Below are 23,645 nucleotides of genomic sequence, written 5' to 3'. Positions count from 1 at the left end.
AAATGACATTTTTGCCCTCAACATCAAAAACACACTTTTATCTTAAAACACACTGTTATGGCTAATAAACGGGAAGTGGCGGCACCGGAGGCGGTTTCGCGGTGGAAGTAAACAAAGTCGCCGGATCGCGAAGGAGCCGTGGTGGCAGCGCCCCACCCAGGCGCCACAACCAAGGCTACTGGCGCCTGGCCAGGACGCCACCGCCACGGTGGCGGCGCCTGGGCAAGACGCCGTGGCCACGGTGGCGGCGTCCACTGAAGACGCCACCACCGTGGCTACGGCGTCCTGCCCAGGCGCCGCCACCGTGGCGGTGGCGTCCTGGCCAGGCGCCAGTAGCCTTTTTTTTTTCTTTATTATGTTTTTGTTTCCTAAATTTTTTTTATTATTTTGGTTTTTTCTTTCTAATTTTGTTTATTTTTTGAATTTACTAAAGCATATTTTCAAAATAAATTAATATTTTTTTTTGTTTTTTTTAAAAAAAAATTCAAATTTATCAAAATTCAAACAAAATAAAAAAAAAAAAAAATAAAACCAAAAAGAAAAAAAAGATTTAAAAAAAAATATACCGAGGAGGTGGCGCCTGGCAGGACGCCACCACCGTGGCTGGGGCGCCTGGCCAGGACGCCACTACCATGGTGGCGGCGTCCTGGCCAGGCGCCCCAGCCACGGTGATGGCGTCCTGGCCAGGCGCCCCATCCACGGTGGCGGCGTCCCGGCCAGACGTTCGCCGCCAAAACGTGATTTTTAACCACTTCAGACCTCGTTTTCCGGCTACGACGGCGGCTCTTTGGTGTCCCTCGGCGATCCGGCGCTGTTCCACATTTTGGGTGAGACAAAATTTCGTTTTAGGTTAAAATTAGAACAAGGGCAAAGTTGTCAAAATTTTATAAATTGTGGGCTTTATGTAGAAAAACGCGGGCGATGTTTAACAAGTCCCAAAATTTTGTGAGAAATGGAGAAGAAGATCTATAATATGTAAAATAATGAAAAATTGAATCATTACCATAGTTTTTGAACATGAAATAAAAGAACAATTGCTCATCATACGCAAACCATCAATTTGAGGGACAGGGAAAAAACAGGAACAACTCAAGAGGAGAGAGAAAGAAGAAGGGGAAGGGGCTGATTTTTTTAAGCTTTTATATGGGGTCATTATAGTCATTAAATAAAATCCTTTATCTGAGCCGCTCATTTTAATCTGACGGATAGGATTACAAGTTCTCACTATTAAATGAGTTCTTATTGTAAGAGAGGTTCTCACTTGAACCTCCCCCTATATATATATATATATATATATATATATATATATATATATACACACTAAAGGCGAATAAAAAATGACACGTGGTAAAATCAGGTTAAATAATTTCCCTCCAATTTTTTTTTCCCTTTTTTCGTCAAATTATCTTAGGCAATTTTAATAAACTATAATATTTTCTTTCCTACTTAAACGCAATCTTTCCGTCCCAAATTCAATAAAACATTTTTGTAACAACTTATAGAAAATTTAAGCAAAATAATATTATTTAAAAAGATATGCATAATTTTTAATATAATTAGCAGAATATCGAATTTTTTCATACTTATTATAAAAAAAAATCATAAAAAAGTTGTTGAAATAAAAATATTCATAAATTTTGGTAAATCCGTGCATTGCACGGGACCATAAGCTAGTGTGTGTATATATATATATGATCTTAGAAAAAAAAAATCTAAAACTCGTTTACATGTCATAAAAATACCTATTAGATTTGACACTCGGCGAAAAACTAGAATGACAAGTGTCGCTGTCTTGTAGCCTGACTGCGAATCCGGCTTTATATATTAGTGATATGATGGATTTAATCGGACATTATGCTCATTAAATTGAGTCCTACACAAAATGGGGCAATCCTTTGTTCCAAGGTTGGACTGGATCGAGGGTAGAAAATCTAAAATGCACGATCAGTATATCACACTGGATCCAAATCAGATTTTAGAAAATTTTAGTGCATTAGATAGATTCGCTATTATTTCCTAACTTAAATTTTTTAGTTTTATTGCTCTTATCCCTAAATCAAAGATTCGTTTTATTACAACATTCCAAAGATTCACTTTATTACAACACACTATATAATAAATTACTCATACCCGTATGTTACAATTACAATAAATAATCAAAGCAAAATAGCTTACCATAACTTACATATTTGTTGTCAAAAATTCAAGATCATGTTTGTTTAAAATCTTGACTTCAAAATGAACCAATTCCTAAACCGGGTTAACCTCGAAGTAGATTAGTCTCATAAGACCATAGCGAAGTTGACATCCATCAAATAAAGTCAAAAAACCAGTGGAAGTTTAAAGAAAACACAAACGCAAGTTGAAAACACGTACAGCAAAATTCGGTATCACTGTCCTAATTTCATCTCCAATTTCATCTTCTTGTTTTTTCACCGCTCTTCTCTTCCATTTCTTGCCTTCCATTGTTATGGCGGACCATCACCACCCTCACCAACCCTCCAGTTCCGGTAAACCTACTTCTTCCCTAAATTTATTTTTCTCTATCTCAAATTTGGGTGGGTTTTTTTTTTTTTTTTTTTTTTTTTTTTTTTTTTTTTTTTGACATTTTAATGGTGATTGATTGTTGTTTTTCATTATGTAATCATTTTTTCGTGTTGCATATTTTTTCTCTTGATCTGGGATTTTGGGTTGATCTTGGATTTAGGAATTTTCAAGCTTTTATCAGAAAATTCATGGGATTTTTTTTTGTTGTTATTATTTTTATCCATTTTGATGTAGGCATGTAGCTTAACTTTTGAAATTTAGCGGGTTGATTTTTAATTTTTTTATTTCTTGCATTTTATTGATGTAGATGTTGCCAAGATTATGTTTTTGAATGTTCTAAGGTAAGTTTATATGATTTTGTTTTTGCTCTAATTTGATAGGATGATGGGTTTTCGAAGGTTTGAACATTGTTTATGAGTGACGGAGAATCTTATTGGGTTTTGAACTGTTTGGCCTTTTTAGGGTTCAGGAAGAAGAATAGTCGCTTAGGTGCTAATCTCAACTTGACGGGTCATGTGATTGATTTAGAATTATTATGGAATTTGGGTTCAAAGTTGTAATTTAAGTCATTATACATTTTAAATGCTACACTAGATGTTGCTTTATGATATCAATATTACATTATTACAGTATTAGTCATTTCTATGGCATACATTATGAAGCAAGGTTGAATGTTACTTTGCAATACTAATGCAATTCTATTTACTGAATTCTTAGTGTCTTTGAAATTGCATGTTTGTCCCTGTTGCTTAGGATAGTTGTTCCTTAGATAGCTTCTTTAGGTCTTTCTTGAATTAAATATTGTCAATTATAACTACTTAGATTTCACAGGAGCATTGCCTTATCTTTCTGATCATTCTGTAAGCTTACAAAACTTATGTTGTATGCATCTAGTCCATAAATTGAAACTAGTCTGGTCACATTTGATGCAACAGTTGCAGAATCAAGCAGTGATGATTATAATATCTAGAATGTCTTACGGGTTTTTCTCAAGATTGTTAAATTTTTTATTGATATTTGATGGGACTTGCTTCTGCTGTATAAAACTTAGTCCATCTGTATTTTTTTCTTTGCCTATGAGGAATATACTTGGGAATTTCTTTGCTTCCATATGCTATTGTTATTTATTCTCAAGTTAGTTGGATGACTTTCACCTTAGAGATTTGAGTGACACAGTTTAAGAGTCTTTTCCAAGCTCTTGATAATTTGTATGGTTTGAGTTTCTGATGATTGAAATTAGTTTTTCCATGACTACTGATATTGCCTGAGAATTTCTATTTTCTTTGTTCTGTCTGTTGAGCAATTGTGTTATGCGTAAGAATCTTATTTCAATGCATCTCAAATGTCTGACTCTGTGATTGAAGGGGTTTCCTGAAGTGACAACTGGATTGAGAGAAGGTTGGTTTTTTTTATTACATGTCTTCGTTTTGCTCTCTTGAGTTGGGCATGTAATTACTATACATAGAAAACTTCAAGGGGATACAAATTGATTCTTGACATGTTGGTGAGGGTCTTAATGTTTTTGAGTTGTTCTAATTTACCAGTTTTAGGCCCCAGTTAATAATTTGCAAGCAATTAGAGGGCTTTTGGAACATAGGATAGAAACTAGAACTGATGTAAGTAAAAGTACTAGCTGATGACGGGCTTACTTACTGATGGCCAGTGAAGGTATTTCGATGCTAGAAGGATTTTTCTTTTTTCATATAGTTCATGCTGTTTCATCTTTAACCTTGAGTGTGATTTTCCTGTAAGGTTGAGTATCTCCATATTCACTTGCACCATTTTACTGGTCCTCTCTACAATAATTTATTTTACTGGAGAAGTTTCCTAAATTCTCTTTTCTTTAGCTTTAATATTGTGTAAAGCATATATATATATATATATAAGGTAAATTCCTCGTGTTTGTCTTCCACTCTCTGATTCTAAAGCTTGTTTGTATCAGAATGTGATTAATTTAGAAGAAGTGCAAAAATAATTCTCAACAGCTTTCTGTATGATTTGAAATGTTCTCTTTACTTTTTAATTTGATGGGGTTGGGGATGCTAAAGCAGGTGTGGCCATTTGGAGCTTCCTTTTTGTTTTCTTTTGTGGGATGGTTTACCTTTACCTTTTAGTTAATTCATTTTGATTTTGAAAGCCTTTGGGCTCAAGCAGATAAGTTATTTGCATATTAGATTGTTATACATGCTTAGTGTTGATCTATGTGATCACCTTTATGTACAGGGGCTCATTCAGATTCAGATCTTAAGGATATTGATCAGGTCTTGGTTGTTCCTGACACTCCTGATAGGGTGTCTAAACAAACTAAAAATGTTTCTAAGATTCCTAAACCTATGGAGGCTAGCTCAAGGAATTCTGCATTGACAATTAGGGGGAATATTGATAGAAGGAATCGACGTTTGGGTGATATTTACCATGCTTCTAGAAATTTTTCTCGTTCTGGGGGTAATCTTGGTGATGTTGCTCGAATTCAGGGTGCAAACAGCTCTTCTGTACCTTCTTCTAGTCTCAGGAATGCTCCATTATCCAGTACAGTAGCCAGCAAGACTTTGAAGCACAACGACAGACATAATTGTAACCATCAGCGCATGGAGGATGACAGAGTTTCACATTCTAGTCTTCCAGGAATATCATCTCACCATTGCAAAAGAAGTCAGGATAAGGGAAAGGTGAAGGTTGGTCATGATAATCCTGTCCATACCAATGCTTGGTCATTGAAAGGGGACAATACTATTTGCCTTGTTACTTCAGATCATGATACTGGGGAGGGTCTCTCTGTGCCACCTCACTCTTCCAGAGTACCTAGTACAACCAGGCAGAAAAGGTTTGTACGTAATGGGTGTATATCTCCACATAATATAGAAAAAACCAAAAGATTAGCAGAAACTTCTGGTAATGGATCTGAAAATGCTGAGTGTGCTGCAGAACCTGGTGGTTCTCGTCTTGTAATTGATGTTGGTGAAGTACCTTCCAAACAAAATGCTGCAAGTCAAGCGAAAGGAAAAGGGTTGTTGATTCCCGATTCTTCTCCAAAAGGCCATGCTGTCAGGTACTATTTTACACGGGTAACTAGTTCATGTGTAAGGCTATATTACCCTGGGTGAAAGGGAAAAAAAAATATTCAGAGAATTCAGTTAGCGCCTGTAAAGGAATTTCTTTCAATGATTACTCTATATGTTTGTTTGCTTTTCCCCCCAGAGAATAATATTGGGTTTGTGCAAGTTTTTTCTACAGTCTTAGTCATTTTACAGTTAGTACACTGTATTCCAGTTGCTGTCTTCCACATTAAAATCTTCTGAAGTATTGCCATTTTCCAAAGGTTGCATGAAATGTGAAGGCATTTGGATATGCTATGGGCAACCCAAATAGAACACACAATCCTCTCTTTAGATTGAATATGTGAGGGGCATTCACTTTATTGTTTGTATCATTATGTATGGGCCACAAAAAGCTAGACAGAATGTATGTAAAAACATTTTTTTTCCTGCTATATACGTGTAATAATGGACTGATTAAGATCACTATTTTACAGGAGAAGTGATGGTGGGAATTTTGTTGATGGAGGGAGCAAAAGGACTGAGAAGGACTGCATTATTGTACAACACACAAGTGGAAACCCAAACAAATTGGTTTTGGGCAAAAGCACTTCATCTTGTCCTTCAAAATCGTCTGAGCAAAAGCCTGTGCTTAGTGAGGGTCAGCTGCACACGCCAAGCTCAGTAGTTAAAAGACAAAGAAAGCATGACTTGAGTTTAGGAAGCCCAGAAAAACATGATGAGGTAATTTGCTTGAGTTCAGGTGGGGAATCATCAACCAGAAAGTCAGTAAGGGATCATGGTGGTTTTCCTCAGAGCGAATCAGGTTCTCTGTTAGCTGTTAATGGATTTTCTTCAGAAGTGGGAGAAAGTGTGTCACAAACTGAAAATGACTCTGAAGCTAGGGCAGTACAACTTCAAGTAGATGAGATGATGGCTCGTGAGCTGCAGGAACAATTATATAATGAGATTTCTGAACCTACTAGTGACGAGGTTTGTCTCATTTTCTCCATAAGTCTTTTACTCCTTTACATTTTGCTGTACCGGTTGAGCTCTGTTAATATTCTTTTTATTTTATTAAGTTTTTGGCCTGGGAGTGGGGTTTTTTTTTTTTAGGAATTTCAATTTATGCTATGGACATATTTGCTACAGAGATTTTCATCAGTTGGCTGGGTATTGCCGCAAGAAGATCGTGTGCATCCTGCTTATTTAAGAGGAAGTCGTCGTGCACATGCTTCTGTAAGTTTTACTGGCCATTTTCTTATCTGTATTAGGGCCATTTTCTTTTGTTCTGGAGATATCATTTCAAAATAAATCTTCCCTTCACTTCTACCACCACCCCCCAAACGTGTATCTAAACTATGCCCTTAGCGGTGTTTTTATACATCTATCTTGAGATCCATTCTGTTCTTTGTTTTCTTATAATAGTTGACAATTTCTTTTTTTCCTTTTTTTTTCCCTGTAAAACCTCTCTGAATTCTATTAGCTTAGTGAGAGGAAGTTGCTCACAACATATCATTTTTAGAGCTTGTTGGTTTTGTTACTAATGATGCATTATTGTCATGTCTTTTAATTGTTAGGCTATGGGAATTCCTCTATGTGTGTGCCTCTTCTTTTGCTTTGCACTTAATTGTGTGTAATGTACTAGAAATTCTTAATGTAAATTATCGAACAAGAAAAAATGTAAAAGATGAGCTTCAGTCTTTGATTAACAAAACGGTTACAAGGAAGATAGCAGGCCTGTTCAAATCACCTTATTTTCACTAATTTCAAGTTTAATAAGTTTATAATAGTTTAGATAAGTTAAAATAAGGTTAGTTCTAGAAAATAAGTTCTGATAAGGGTTACCCAAATTCAAATTACAACTAAAATAAGTTTTAATAAGGTTTGACAAGTCTAGATAAGTTTATATTAGTTAAATTCAGAACAAACCCTAGGCTATCACTCTCAAAGGTAGCTTGAGGCTACTGCTCTCAATAACAAAATGTCACTCACAAATCACATCTCAAAGGTAGCTTGAGGCTACTACTATCAATGACAAAATGTCACTCACAAATCAGATATCTTCCTACTACATAACTACTTTTTACTCAGCATTCCACATGGTACAAAGGGTAACCTAACACTAATGAAGTTTGTCTCTACTACATCTGAGTTTCAAGGCGATAAGGTTGCATAATTCATGTTGCTCCATTCCTTAGTGGATCATTAATCATTCTTGTCCACTAGTGCCTTGCTGTTGCTGCTTGTTTCCTTCGTCTTGGACATGAGCCACTTTTCCTCTCTTCTTCTGGGTGTAGACCTGCGATGGTGTTTTATATCAGGATGCTTAGTCCATTACATTGTGATTAAATGATTTACCTGTAATTTTTTGTAGGTAGCCGCTCCACCATCAATTCGACATCAAGCTTCTCAATCTCAGTCTTTGCGCAATCGTTTGTTCCGTCGAGGAGCTCAAGCACGGAGGCCACCGAGGCTAAGGAGTCATGTGTATCGCCATCCTAGAGGAAGAATGTTCCCTTCAGATATGGATGTCGACATGGTATTGTACTGATATCTTTTAGAATGTGTCTTTGTTGTCTGCTATTTAATTTGGTATCTTTTAGACTAAAATAGGGAACATGTCTTTGCTTGTGTTCTTTCTTTGGAAGGGATTTCCTGAAAGATTCAAAAAAATGGCTGTGGCTTCTTACAATCCTTGCCATAGAGATCTCTCCTCCAATTTTTTTTTTTTTTTTTTTGGAAATGCTCTGTGTACGCCTGTTGTGGGGTAATGTGTACCATCATACTGCAGAATTCTACAAAGTCCTGAGTAGCTTGGTACATATTCCGAGTTGGTGTCAAGCATGCTTGTATTTCTAATATTGATAAACTCTCCATCTTTAGAAATTATTATTATTTAACAAAAGCCTTTCTATGCTATGTAGAGAGTTGATTTACTAGAAAGATTGGAAGCTGTGGTCAATGATGATATCAGAATGGTCAATCAACTCCTTGATCCTGATCGTGAATTTGGAGAGTAAGTCCGTGTCCCATACTTTTCCATTTATAATAAGATATGTGACATATGTCTTGCGGTTTTTTTTTTTTAATAAATAAATTTAAACTTCTTTACTTGTATTGAAGTTGGTCACGTGGCATGTGTACTGAACTTTTTCAATCTGTAGAACGCTTTTTTCAATTATTTTAATACTACCATATATTCTTTCTTTTTTCTTTTCATTTATATTCTCATACTTCCTCTGTTTCATATTAGTTAACATGTTTCTTTTAGGTATGTTTGCCAATGCTTAACTTAAAACAATAGTACTTTTATTTATGTCCAGCAAAAAATTATAAAAAATTGGTATTTGGAGAATTGACATTAAGATGAATCAAAGAAGACCTCCCTGGACTTTGATTTAAATCACAAAATGAAGAAAATATAACCTATATGAATAGTGGGGAAAATCAAATCGTGTCAACTAAAATGGAACATAAAAGTACATGTTTAGGGCTTAATGTTCACCTTTCTTCGTATAGTTTCTGGGCAATAACCCTAGTTCAGCCTGGCTCCCAATGTTTTCTTGCTTAAATACATCTCCCTCCTTAAAAGTTCTTTAGAAAGAGTTTGTATACATCTAAGGCTCATTTTTTTTTTTTTTTTTTTTTTTTTTTTTTTTTTTTTTGACAATTTTAATGTATTTACATTTCTTTTCAAGATTTTTTTTTTCCGAAGCTTTATTCATTTTCTTGTGGGTAAAGGTAAGTATTATCTTACACTTCTAAAATATATGAAGAATTTCCATCGTACACTTATAAAATTAAATGCATAGATTATTTTCTTTACTTTCAAATCACTGCATTATTTTGATGAACGGGTTCCTTGTACCTTCATGTCAAACATGTGCATAACCTAAAAACAGAATAGAGGACTGGCTTGTATTATGCTTAAGTGTATTATCTCTTGTTTTTTAATGTACTGGGGATTGGGGCTAAGTAGTTATACATCAAGTGTTTTGATCCTGCATATTCTGTGCAGAGATGATTATGAAATGTTATTGGCTCTTGATGAGAACAATCATGCACATCTTGGCGCTTCAGTTGCTCAAATAGGGAACCTTCCAGAGTCCATAGTACATGTGAGTATATGTGATGGTGGACTTAATAAGATAAAGAAACTTTAGACCTCTACCTGCAACTCTCTTCACTAAATGTTCTTGTATATGTACAGAATGATGATTGCGAAGTATGTTCAATTTGTCTCGAGACCCCGGTTATCGGCGACGCCATGCGCCATCTGCCTTGCTTGCACAAATTTCACAAAGATGTAATATTTGCCCTATTGATGGCTACTTGCATTTCATTTTCGTAAAGTTGGTTTATTAGGACTGTCATTTTGAATTCGTGATTGTTTTCTTGGTCCTTTGGCAGTGTATTGATCCATGGCTGAGTAGAAGAAGATCATGTCCAGTTTGCAAGTCAGATATATGATTTATCTTTTTATCCTGTTTGATTGGTCCATCTTTTATGCATCGCCAACCCGCAGGCAATCTCATCATGACCATGAAGGTAAAGTAAATATCTAGGCCTCCATGTTTTTATTATGTTAAAGCTGGAGAAACCCATAGTATTTTGTGCCCAATATTTTGTTGATATATCAACAAATTCGCTCATGTAGAAAAGGTGATTTTGTGCAGGTAGATCAATTATTTGCAAATTGTACTCGGATAACCTAATATATTTGTGCCCAATATTTGTTGATATATTATAGTGCCCTTGACTAGTTATTTTTTATTGGAAAAGAGGATGGAGGCAGTAGGTTGATTAACTTGAGCAATCCAAGTGGACTAACTATAAATTGTATTCTTGAGCTTTGATGACAATTTCAGCTTGAAATTGCTTTTTTTCTTTAAAGAAAAATAATGCTTGAAATATAGGAAAACGATAACAGGGGAAACGAGTAGGAGATTGAGAGAATTTAGTGATGGACCTGTGTTGGGAAAAGAAGGTCAATGGGGTTATTTGTGAGGTGGTGGTGCTTGGGTGGGGGCATCAGGGGAAGAGCTAAATGGTGTTGCCAAAAAAAAGAGAGATCTAAGTTCTGAAAAAATAGGAAAAGAATAACAATTTACCTTTTTAATAGGCTCTAGTCACGTAGGGCCGATTTCAGAAGACACTCCCTAAAGTTGGGATTATACATTATAGCTAGTTAATCAATTATTGGGCTGTTAAAAGACAGGGTATAGTTGGGAACTGTTAGTTTTAATTTTCCTAACTGAAGAGATTTGGTTTAAAATCACTATAAATTGAGCTGATCTGCTGTACGTTGATTGTCTATGCTGTGGTTTCATTGCCAGACTGATGGTATTATGCTATGACAAAAATAGAATAGCATAGAATCTCATCAAGGCCTCATTTGGTCTGTTTCTGTGAATAAACGGCTATTAAAGTTACCGTGTTAGGAATAGTATGTTAATAAAAAAAGGCTTTAGTATTAGGAATTGTATGCTTTTATAAACAGGCTTTATGCACTAAATTCTTAGTATTTCTTTGATTGCAACTATGGCTGATTGATCTTTGGCTTTGTTTACTGTAAACTCATATTCACATGTCTTAATTGTAGAAGCTTGGTGTTTTTGAGCCTTTGAGGCAGAGACAAGATCCCGTCTTCTACTTGTTCGAGTTCTTGTTGATCGAGTATAGCAAAGTTCACTGAAAAGCTGTAAGGCTCTACTTATGGATCGCTTATAGTATTGTGCTGTTAGTTTTTGTGCCTTAACCGATATGAAGCTGATACGAGCTTCAACTGTTAGAAAAGTTCGCCCAGAGGTCCGTATTTTATTGGGCTTTTTGATACTGCCACAGCTTCTTTGTATAGCTTTCAAGAAGCTGAGGGTGATATTTTAAGCTCCTGGCTCAGCCATCACTTCTTCCTGTTGAGATCTTTTGAAAAATTGGACCTATTTTGGTCAATTAATTGATTTGATAGCTAAATTTGGAAAATTAATTATCTTCCTGGTTTCTATGATTATTAACATTTTTCATCAAGGTTTTTTTTTTTTTTTTTTTTTTTTTTTTTTTTTTTTTTTTTTTTTTTTTTTTTTTTTTTAGAATAGCTCATAAAGGTTAATTTAGTTATTCAAATATATGATAAAATCAGTAAATTTATGTCCTCATGCAATACTCACAGGTGGAATAAGAAGCTCAACACTCTAGAGTAGCCAATAGGAAATTCCAGTGTTTCATAAATTCCTCTGTATAATCTCTATAAATTAATCTGTAGTATCAACTAATATTCAATATAATTAATTTAGTCATTTTTTTCCTAATAAACAAAAGTAACATCATTAGGTGTATAATTAGTGAATTTTTTTTTTTTGATACAATGTATAATTAGTGAATTAGTAACATCAATTTTAATATACTTCGTGATTTATTATTGAATTTTAAGTATCTTAATTAGTTCGACTTAAATTCATTTTATACTAAAAATAAAAAATAAGAAAATAAAAATAAAAAAAACTATTGTATTGAAAGGTTAAGGGCTTGTTCTCTTCAGCTTAATTTTGGTTCTGTTCAGTTCAGTAAATCAGAACAGGCCTTAAGTTGGCTACTAGAATTAGGTAAGTCAAACCAATGCACGAGTCACATTCATGTGTGTGGCCAAAATGTGTTGTGTCCCTCCACGGATCCACATTCTATCTTGTGAGTCGAGGAAGTTTCACTCTATCGCTTAGAGTGGATTAAAGAGTTTATTCTCATGCATGTTCTCCTCCCAAAATATCATCTTATATTGTCAAAAATTATCTAAAATACCCTCATATACGACCATTGAAGATTAATCTTAACAATGTTACTAGCTAATAGTAGTGGTGGATTCTACTTCTATATAATAATTGAAGAAGCATTCTCCCAACATTAAAAAGGACTATAGTAAATGGTCAAAAAACAAGGATAATGGGGATGTCACAAGAGATGCCAACAGCCCATTATCTAAGGACAAAGTATGGCAGCATCTTCTCAACTTTCATGCCTCAAAATTATGGGTTATCATACTTTGCACCTCTTATTTGTCATTTTGCATATGATAGTTATAACTCATAGCTACCTCGTCTCTTTCATGACTATCACTCCTTTGGATAAGTATATAGATGAGTCCTTTTCTCATTTTCGGTGTGATTTTATCACAAATGGTGTTACAAACTACGAAGTAGTTAATTTTATTGAAAAATAAAGTGTATAGTCACATTATATATACAAAAATGGATATGTTAAGTCACATTATATGTACAAAAATTAATACGAAGTAGATATTAGTTCTTTTTCTCAATTTATTGTGATAATGTGGTGGAAGTAGTTCCATCCCATTTATTGAGAAATTTTAGTTACATAGTAACAAGAAAACAATGTATCACAACTCTCATCGGTGAAGTTTAATATGGTCGTATAGGTATGTAGTATAGATGTTGGACACTACGAAAAATACTCCGTGTTTTAATAAGTGTTACACTTTGACCAAATATGCATGTCGATGTTTAAGTTATCTAATTATATGTTAGTAAAATCATAGGAAATTTTTTAATATGAAAGTATACATTACAACGATTTCAACAATGTATCATACAATAATATTTGTTTTTTTTTATATATTATTGCGTAGTAAATTAAGCAAGTCAAAACAATTATGTGTTTGTAAAAAAAAAAACCATTATATGAATAGTGAAAAAAGTTAAATTGTAATACTTATTAAAACACGGAGGGAGTAAGTCTTATTTTATGATATTTCACATAGTATTAGAGTCTTATGATGAGTTGGTACTTACTAATAATGAGTTAAAATAAGTTTCATCTCAAGCAATTGCAAAGGTTAGGTGGTATAATATAGAAGAAGAGGTTGAGTCAATTGATTAATTAATCAAGACGGGATACAAGTGGAAGAATAGTTCGTTCAAGTTGTTCAAGATTATCTCACTCAATCAAACATAATCCTTAATCATTAACGTGTGTATTATGTACTTAGTATATACTTAAACTCCCTAAAAAATTATTACCTTAAATTAGTTCTATAATAAACCTTTGTTAGTTCTATAACAATAGTTAGGAGAAATCATTAAAATGTGGTTAGTAAATGACAAAATAAAAAGGGGTAAAATATTGGGTCCAAGAAAGATTAGCCGCTTGCCACTAGAAGACATGACCGTAAACACATGCTCACATGGGTTAGCAATCTATCTTAGCACATGAGAATAGAATAATAGATGTATCAATTTCACCAATAATTTTTACATTATTTCAACTACTCGTACAAAAATCATTCGCTTTCTATTTCTAAATAAAAGTCTCATTTTTCTCATGCATTTACTTAATAAAAGTGGAATCATAAATTTGTAATAAGGTATTGTTAATTAAAGATGGATAAAAGGAAGATAATAATAAGAATATATTACCATTTTTATCAGAATTGAAAGGAAAAAAAAAATTAAACAAAAAAGTGAATTCAGAGAATATTATTGATTGATAAAATAAAGAGTAAAGGATGAATGCCACTTAAGACCTAATTATAGTGAGCTTTTATTTCAAGATAAGAATTTATTTAAAAAATTACAAAATGAGATTTTTATTTAGAGACAGTTAAATAAATGGTGTATGGTAAAGACATAAACTATTATGCAATACTCTTTTATGCAAAACAAAAATTCTATAACCATTAGGAATCATGATGTTAATGTTTTTTCTTCCTCTTATTGGACCAATGATCATTAATTCTTTTTTTTTTTTTTTTAATAATTATTGGCCCCTTAAAATTGGAACCACTATACTTGGTATATTAATTGTTTGTACATTGAAAAATAAATCCAGCTGAATAACGGAATATTTCAATGTTAGCAACTAACTAGCTAGCTAGGTTGATTAAGAGAAACTTAATGATATGGTATATATTCCATGTACGTTGCCATGTGCTATGGAAATCTTTCTAAGATTATACGAAAACTAGAAATTTATTTTTCATGAATGTGACAAATTTTGGAGCTTAATTATTTTAGTTTCCAAATCGGTCAACTAATATCATAATTAATTATATACATTGATTGATAATTCATCAAGGTATGTATCTTATTATGAATTCATGATATAGAGTTGAAGTAAATTTTGAAAGTCAAACGTGAATTTGAAGAGCTAAGTTATGAATAAAGCTTGGTTATAAACAAATTGTGTTCATGAACAAGACTCGATTAATGAACAAGTTGTTCACAAGACATGCTCAAAAGCCTCAAAAATTAGAATTCAATTGATCTGAAAGCTCGGACTTGATCTTGTACTAGCTAAGCTAATTACTCGTACAACGCATGCATGCATTTTATTGATGCCGGTGTTCTATATACTTCATTCAATTCGTATGTATATATTACATATTAGATTTGAATTTTTCTTATATATCGATAATTTCAATGTTAAGTTGCGTACAATAATAATACATTATATAAGTATATGGTATGTTGTTTAACACCAAATTCTCTTCTAATGGTAAGTTTGATTTTTATGCCTTAACCCTCCCAAATAAATGGAAATAATAGAATAACATGTACAAAGTAAATCTAAATCTAAATTCTTGACTACTAGAAGGGTAGATTCACTCCTTAGAGACACAACTTATCTATTGTAATTAGGATCTTGTTCTTGCCTCAATAAATAAATAAATAAATAAAGGATCTTGTTCATCAGTTTATTTATAGTTTGTTCATCAGTTCATGTATGTGAATTAAGAAGTACATTTATTTATTTTGGCTTTTTTGTAATAATATTTGTAAATGGAAAAAATTACCCTTTTTATTTTTAGATAAAATTTGACATTACGATATAGTTGGACATTTTGTACATAGGTCAGTCGGTTCGTATATATCTTTATGTACATCTAAGAATCCAGAGTACCTAGTCGATAGATCATGTAGTTTTGTTGCATTGTGCATAAAGTAACGGCTTTATTGTATTTATTATTAGTCAAAAACCATAGAAAGATTCATGTATCTCTTTCTTCCATGCAAAATCTCAACATATCCTTATTTTATTCTACCAATTATAGGATTGGCTGTTGGATCTTTCTCCCTCATTTTTCCAATGAAGCATATGCAAAGTACAAATTATACATATTTTAATCACAATTTTAAATAATATCTTTGTATAAAACATATATGAAGCATAAAAGGCCGAAAAAATAAGATATACGTAGTATAATGTTTGAGTTTGAAGATACAAATCATGAGATATAACTAGTTATGAAGTATCTCTTGTTCCTTATAATTTGAACTGCTCAAGACCTTATAAAAAAAAATTCTTTTATGGAAGTGGCTATTAATGGTTGTAAATAACATAATAATCCATGTGTTGTTCTTGAATCTTGTTGTTAACTTGCTCACACAAACTAATATCAAAAAATAAAAAACAACAATTACATACGTACCTAATTATTATAGGGATTTGTTAAACATCGCCCACAAATTACTACATAAAGCCCACAAAATTCACTTGGTTTGCCAAAATTGCCCTTGACCTTAAAAAAAAAAACACTCACACTCTCATCACTCACACTCTCATTGCTCATCTTCTTTCAACCTCTCTAAAAAAAAAAAAATTTCAAATAACGGCAATGTCGAGGCGGCAAGGCAAGGAAGTGGCGGCGGCGGCGGAGGGAAGGATGTCCCAAGGAGGAAAGGTACATTTTGTTTAAAAAAAAAAAAGAAAGGGAAAAACCGCCGTGAACGCGGTGGGGCGCCCTGGCTGGACGCCCAGCCAGCGGTGGTGGCGCCAGATGCAGACGCCGCCACCAGTTGGCTGGCGCCTGGGCTGGACGCCAAAGCCACGGTTGTGGCGTTAATTCTAGGCGCCGCAGCCGTGGCTTTGGCGTCCAGCCCAGGCGCCAGCCAACTGGTGGCGGCGTCTGCATCTGGCGCCACCACCGCCGGCTGGGCGTCCAGCCAGGGCGCCCCCCCCCAATTTTTTTTTTTTTTTTATTTTTTTAAAAAATTGTTTTTAATTTTTTTTTTTTTTTTGTAATATAATTTTGAATTGTTTTTATATTTTGTTGTTTATTTTTATAAATTTATTCAATTTCGTTGTTTTTTTCTACGTTTATATTTTGTTTACAATTATTTGTATGTTTTTAGTTTATTTGATTTGCGATGATGATTATTTATCGTATAAATTTTTGTATGTTTATATATTTTAAAATTTTGTGTAGGGTCGTCATGGTGCGGGGAAGAATATAGAGCTTCTTAGTAGAAGTTATTCAGTGGAGAGGTCGGGGCATAGACATGTCAGATCCCGTGGTATTTCGGCCTCAGTTCGTAGAGAACGGATCCACCGTCGGGATGAGGATGACGATGACGATGATGATGCTGAGGAGGGTGACCAGGAGGAGGAGCAGGAGGAGGGCGCAGATGAGGATGAGGATGTGGACGATGGCAGTGGACCGTATGATGATTACGGTCCATTCAGTCAGAGGGTTGATGACATGTACGAGACGCATATGGTGGAGGTGCGTAAGGGTAGGGGTGGTAGGTTTGTTAGTAGATCTGGCACATCATCTGCGTCCACTGTATCTGGGGCAAGCAGGAAACGGTCGAGGGCCGGTAATGATTCTTGGGTTGTTAGGAGTGAGGTGCCCGGTGGGCCTGTTGACGGGAGTGTGATTCCTAGCTTTCCCCCTTAGAGGTAACGTTTATTTATAGAGTCTACATTTTATTATTTGCACATATTATATTCATGTTATTAAATTTTATATGTTGTTATTGTACAGGTGAACTGGATGCCTTTCGGCCCGAACCCTAGTGTTAGGGTACCCAGGACCCTGTACACGGGACTCATTCAGTATCGTGACATCGTCGAGGCGTACATGCCCCAGCGTTGTCTTCGCCAGCTTGGATTTGTCCAAGTTGTCCCTCCTCCCCCGGCGTGCCCGATGAAGGCGGTCCGACCTGCATCGTCGAGGGAGTACGTCGTGGAATGGCCGGATATCATGACCGGGACGTGGGACCAGTTTCCGATGGTGGCCCGCTTATGGACTGCGGAGTTGCAGCGGCCGCCCTCTGGGGTTACTCCCATGTGTGACCATTACTACATGGAATGGTTCAACCGGTATTCCACCCGAGGTTGATCGCTGATCTCGACCACAGCGATGATGATTATGTGCCACTGCCTACTGCCACGGAAGCGGTATGTCTTTTATTATATTTATCGTTGTCTTTTAATTAAGTTTTATTTGTTGTTATTGTATTTCATCTTCTGTTTTTTGTTGTATGCAGTGGATGGGAAAGATAATGCAAGACGTACAGAAACTCTCTCTTGAGAAGGACAGCATGAGTGCAACAGGGAGAGCTGTTGTTGATAGTCTGGAACAGACCCTTGCGCAGTGAGAGTCGTCGTCGAGGAGGGATTACTGATGGTTATTGTATTTTATTTATAGAGCATTATGTTGGACATTATGTTGTAAAATTGTAACATTTTAGATTGTTCTTTTAGCTTCCAACTTAAACATATTATCAGTGCTGTTTTTAGATTTTGATATAACCGTTCGTGGATCCGCGCAACTTACCCATGCAACATATAGAATGCAGTAAGCAATACAATATAAAATATTAATGTTCTCATTAAAAGAGCAACGTACAAATAAGATTACAAATAAAGAATGTAAACATGAAAAACTAAAATGCAGCTAGGGTGTTCCATTCGTGGATCCGGTCATTATATAGCGCATCCCAACCCTCTACGCTCGCTGTGCGAATGTTGTACCACCGAGGTATAATCGGTGGCACCGGAAAATCGGTTGACATGTCTAGTCGGATGAAATGTCTGTATGACGACCCAAGAAACGCAATAGCTAGCTCTCTGACCGGTGTGGTGACAGTCTCACGCGACCCCCAAGGGAGAACCGTGGTACAAGGATAATAAGCTTGACTATGCACTCCCAGGCCGAAATGCATGACTGCGCATTTGTAAATGTTTGCAACGGCAAACAGATCTAGCGGCGCGTCAAAATAATGATTTTCGCCGCAAGGTCCACCTCCCCACCGGATACGCCGCAGAGCGCCATCCAAGTCATCCTGGTACACATGACGATAAACATTTCGGTTAGAGGCAATTTCGTTGTACATCAACTCACGCACCAAACCGTAGTTGTCTTCGCCCATTTGAAAAACATCAGCCACGACCCGGAATCCGCAGTTACCATCTCCGATTACATCATTCCACCCTTCCAAGTACGACATGATGATCGCAGGTATCCTTTCCTTGTACGGAAACTGATCAACATCGTTTCTTCCTATTCACCATATAATTAATTATAGACAGTTAAGAAGGCAGGAGTAACACTTTAAAACTATGTGCTATAAAAACAACCAAAACGTACCAGTTCTCAGGGGCATATTCACAGACGATGAAGATTGACTACGACTAGATGACGATGTCCGACCACGAGAACGACCACGACCAAGACCACGGATATACTCAAACGCACTCCTGTTCCGCCGTTGTCGACCTCGAGGACGGTCAACTCCTTCGGGTTCCTCATAATCTAAGTTAGACGGGTGGAACATGTCATGAAGTACATGAGTAGCGTCACGAATAATAGAAGGATGGCTGGAGGACACTCGGTCGTACATCGAACGGAACTGCTCCAACTCCTCCTGTTCACGGTCGGCCGTTTGATTGTCTGCATGCTCACCAATAACAAGCGTCCTCCAGAATGAATGGACCTGATCAACATGTAACGACGCCCTTTATTCTGTAATAACGCGGTGAATGGTGCATGCGCAAGGTAATCCATGAGTTACTGAAATAGTACACCCACACCGAGTATACACTTCGTCAGCCAAGTCCCTCACCCTGTTCAACTCAGTGAGAATCAACCCCAAGCAGTAGTGCGACACACGACCTTGGAGAATCTTAAATATAAAATGGTTATACATCGTACCATGTCGTCGTCTGGAGTCCTCTAGAGAGTTCCTGATGTCGTTCTTCTGAGTTTCAATTGACTTATTCAGTCTAGCGAACAGTGTATCCAAAGCAGCGGTCGATGAATCAATCCAGTCCTTGGTAGCTCTATGAGCGCTCTCAACTCTACATGTTGTAGTGTTCCCAAAATGAAGTACCTGGTTTGTCCAATATTTGACAAACTTTTCCCTATGAGGGACCCATTGATGCATCACATAGTCCACCAGTGCCGGACACCACTGGTACGAATCCCTGAAGTTAGCCAATGCTCGCTCATACGCTTCCTCTGTGGTAGCCTGTAGGATCTTCCGCCACTTACCATTCACCAATCTCTCTGCCATTTCCAAATTCTTCTTGAAAAGGTTGTAGGCTTTCACTTTCACGCAGTTGTTGATGTGCCATGTGCACAATAAGTGGTTCGATTCGGGAAACAGCTCTGCTATGGGGGCAAAGAGACCTCCCTCACAGTCGTTGACGATGGCTGCTGGATGAACATTAGGCCCGATGTAGTTTCTCAGCTTCTCCAACACCCAATAATAACTTGGAGCCGTCTCATCCCTGATGATTGCATGACCAATTAGAAAGTTCTGGTTCGTTGGAGCCATCCCAACCATCTCAACCAGAGGGAACTTGTACTTGTTTGTCTTGTACGTTGAGTCGATCAAAATCACAAATGGCCAAGACTTGATCATATCAGCACAATCAGGATGCACAAGGAAAAGATGAGTCACCTCCGCTGTATCTTCATCAGAATCAAACCAGAACAGGTAACCACGTGATTGTGCCTGGTGTAGCAGCTGCTGTATAGGGTTCCTTCCCTCTGACCGTTCAAACCTGAGTTGCTGTCTGACGTTGTAGATGTGTCTTCGGTTTGGATGGTCTTCTGGAAATTTCTCTAACACAGATGCTAATATTTTAGCAGGCTTCACTTGAGCATCACTCATTTCTTTCACAACTAGTTTCGCAGCAGGACTTAAGCCGCTCAGTTGTCGATGACCCTCTTCATATACTATCATCTCATGGTTGTGATACCCCCATTTAGAGTAACCTATCACTTCCCAACCGTCACGACTCCGTAGTTGTCGAACCTTTACTCTGAACTCACACCCACAACCTTTCCGCTTTGTGTCAAACCGAGTGGCTGTACGAAAATCTCTTTCTTCTCTTTTGCGATAACGGTCACATCTCAAAATGCGATCCATTCTACCATCCCGTTGAGATTTATGAGTTGCTACTACCAAGCAAAATCCAGCTGCAATTGCAACCTGTTTTGCCCAATCAATCGCTTGTTGAGCTTCTTCGAATGGACCATCATGTCCAAATATCCCACTGTAATCATTTCCGTCTCCACCATATTCCTGCATCAATTTACAAAAAACCCATTTCGAATTTTTTTAAAAAATCATTTTCGATTTTTTTTTTACAAAAAAATTAAATAAAAAACAACAACAAAATCAAAAAAGAAAAAAAAAATTAATTATTAAAGGTGGCGTCTGCCAGGGCTGCCACAGCCACTGGACTGGCGCCTGGCAGGGCAGCCTCACCCAGTGGAGTGGCGTCTGCCCAGGACGCCAGTCTGGTGGTCTGGGCGTCTGGGCTGGACGCCACTCTGGTGGTTCCGGCGTCCGGCTTGGACGTCCAGGCTACGGTTTGGGCGTCCACCCTAGGCGCCGGAGCCACTCCGACGGTAAACCGTGAATTTTAACGGTGACTTACCTCGTTTTCCGTCGACGACGACGTACCTCCGGCGTCCCCCGCATCTCCGGCCTGCCATCCGGTCATCCCCGGCGAGCCAGTACGGCTCCACATTTTTTACACCGAGATTATTTCAATTTTAGAAAAAGGACATAATGGTCAAATCATATCATATTTGTGGGCTTTATATGGTAAATTGCGGGCGGTGTTTAGCGTTTCACTTATTATAATATGTGTATCGATCTGTTATAAATTCTCAACTTGCTTATACCCCAAACTATTAAAAAATATAGATTATATTAAAATATTATCAAAACCCTTTATAAGACAAAAAAGAAGGGATTGGCACGTTGCCCTTATAAATTCTCAATACAACCCCACCAATTGTTGGCATATAGACACACAATTATTTATAACACAAAAGCCACCCCACTCAACTTGGTTGGCTATATAAGTGAGAAGAAGCTAAGCTAAGTTCATTCAAATTTGTAAGCAACTCTCATCATACAAAAAATAGTACGTACATCCTTTAAGCTTAAACATCCCAAATCATAAACAAAAAATGGTGTCAAGAGTAGAAGAAGCCATTAAAGGAAGGCAACAACAACAACAAAGAGATCAAGTAATGCAAATAATGCAATGCAACAAAAGCAAAGTTAAGAAGTTTAAGAGAAGTAGTTCTAATCTTGAAGAAGATGGTGCTTCTTCTGCCATCTTCTTTCTTGCTTGTATTGCTTGTGCTCCCTCTAATTCTTATCTTTAATTTTTACGTTACTGTATCATGATATGGAGTACTTTAGTAGTAGAAGATGTTCGGCTACTATCTCTATCTGAAATTAGTTGTCACGTATTTTAGTTGAAATGACATTTATAAGTGTGGCAAAGAATTTTGGATAGATGGAGGTCGGAAGCATTTATTATAGACCATATAGGTAAGTAATTTGGCACTAGTTCCTCTTGATCATTAGCGTCATTTATCCATTCTTTGTGAGCTTTCAATTAAATTAGATAAATTAATACAATATATGATATTTATTTTATGTTTTTTTTTTCTCTCTTTTTATTCCTAAACTCCAAATATTTGCTTGTTCTGCTAGGGAAAAAAATTACTAGAAATAATTTTTCGTCAAATGAAGTAAATTTTATACGGAGTATAAATAACAAGATGCCTTCCATCTATGTCTCTTTCTGTAAGTTCACATGCACTCAATTAACAACAACATATTAATTTGGAGAATTAAAAAAGTACACATCACCCCTTAATTAATTTTCTTCTCTAATCATTATTATAATAAATAATTAACTCATTTTTTAAAAATCAGAATCAAATTACTATTGTTTGGTAGTTAAAATATGTCATATTACAACTTTATGTACCATCTTTTATCTCCTTGCCAATTTTCGAAAAAAAAAAAAAAAACGTCAAGAAGTAACAGTTTACTCTATAACACGTATTCCTTCCATTCTATTGTAATGATCTCACTTGACTCAAAAAGCTCTACAAAAGAAGGTCAAAAAAGATATTATTCCAATGGAATCCAATGGAGTTTGACTTAACAATTCTTTTTATCCTTTATAAAAACAATGACATGTTCTTTTACATATACGGATATACCAAATGACGTGCCCTCCCTTGACTCCTTGAGGACGGTTTCTTAATGTTTTTATTTTTCCTAACCATTTTACACACAAATTTTATGTGACACGGTTTAAAGACAAATATATTTATATGAGAACAATACTCCGTACATGTTGTGTTGAGCCTATGAACAAACCCACATGTGAGTGAAAGTGTTGTCTCGTATTGAAAAATGTAAAAGTATTAAAAACATATCTCATATTGAAAAAATAAGAAAGTTGTGTCCATCTATAGTGGCCGCCTAGTGTGGCCCAAACCCATTTATCACGAGTTCTGAAACAAATCAAATTGTTGGATTTTCCTGTTTTTATTTTTGTGAAATTGATAGATTATAGGCTTCATCTTTATGAACTTCTGATGAGGTATAATACGAAGCTGTCTATTGATTTTCTATTTTATAGGTGACTTTGCAATTCTTTGTGGAACTAGACAACTTGTAATGTCTCAAACTCTATTACAATCTTACAGAGGATCTCAAACATTAACACTAATTATCCTATTTTGTTTATTGCTCAAATGAGTAATTAGTAGCCAAAAGCACCAAACAAATTGTATAATTCTACCAAGAAAAAAGGACCAATAACTCTACCAAGTTGAAATGGAATCATCTAACTCTCTGGATTGAGTCCCATAATCAAATCAAAGGAGAGGACTTGGTCAGGGTGGTTAGTTCTGCTTGAACATGAGTTCTCGATTTCCAAGTTCATTGGTGGTAATAATGGAACGGTGGCACAGGTTATACAGTGTCTAGTGAGAGGACA

General features: G+C 36.0%; 1 protein-coding gene across 3 annotated transcripts; it reads left to right on the top strand.

Annotated features, from left to right (window-relative positions):
* Positions 1-2,311: 2,311 nt before the first annotated feature.
* On the top strand, positions 2,312-11,608 carry LOC110726765. 3 transcript variants are annotated; one of them, XM_021906265.1, is made up of 10 exons: positions 2,312-2,510; positions 4,771-5,596; positions 6,080-6,575; positions 6,699-6,821; positions 7,960-8,124; positions 8,510-8,601; positions 9,604-9,703; positions 9,796-9,891; positions 9,996-10,133; positions 11,191-11,608. In XM_021906265.1, the coding sequence occupies exons 1-9, from the start codon at positions 2,471-2,473 to the stop codon at positions 10,053-10,055; spliced, it is 1,998 nt and encodes a 665-aa protein (XP_021761957.1). In that variant the 5' UTR covers positions 2,312-2,470; the 3' UTR covers positions 10,056-10,133; positions 11,191-11,608. The 3 variants fall into 3 exon arrangements, with proteins under 3 accessions (XP_021761957.1, XP_021761956.1, XP_021761958.1); XM_021906264.1 differs by having other exon boundaries at positions 11,188-11,608; XM_021906266.1 differs by having other exon boundaries at positions 2,313-2,510; positions 6,735-6,821; positions 11,188-11,608.
* The last annotated feature ends 12,037 nt before the right edge of the window (positions 11,609-23,645 follow it).

This window comes from Chenopodium quinoa, unplaced genomic scaffold (assembly GCF_001683475.1).
Source record: "Chenopodium quinoa cultivar QQ74 unplaced genomic scaffold, ASM168347v1, whole genome shotgun sequence".
NCBI classification, from domain to species: Eukaryota; Viridiplantae; Streptophyta; class Magnoliopsida; order Caryophyllales; family Amaranthaceae; genus Chenopodium; species Chenopodium quinoa.
Note: the sequence above shows the minus strand (reverse complement) of the source record. Positions and strands in the feature narration are given on the sequence as shown.

Coding starts and splice junctions, on each gene's coding strand:
- LOC110726765 (XM_021906265.1), top strand. CDS start 2,471: ATGGCGGACCATCACCACCCTCACCAACCCTCCAGTTCCG. Junction 5,597..6,079: donor CCAAAAGGCCATGCTGTCAG/GTACTATTTTAC, acceptor ACTATTTTACAG/GAGAAGTGATGGTGGGAATT. Junction 9,704..9,795: donor TTCCAGAGTCCATAGTACAT/GTGAGTATATGT, acceptor GTATATGTACAG/AATGATGATTGCGAAGTATG.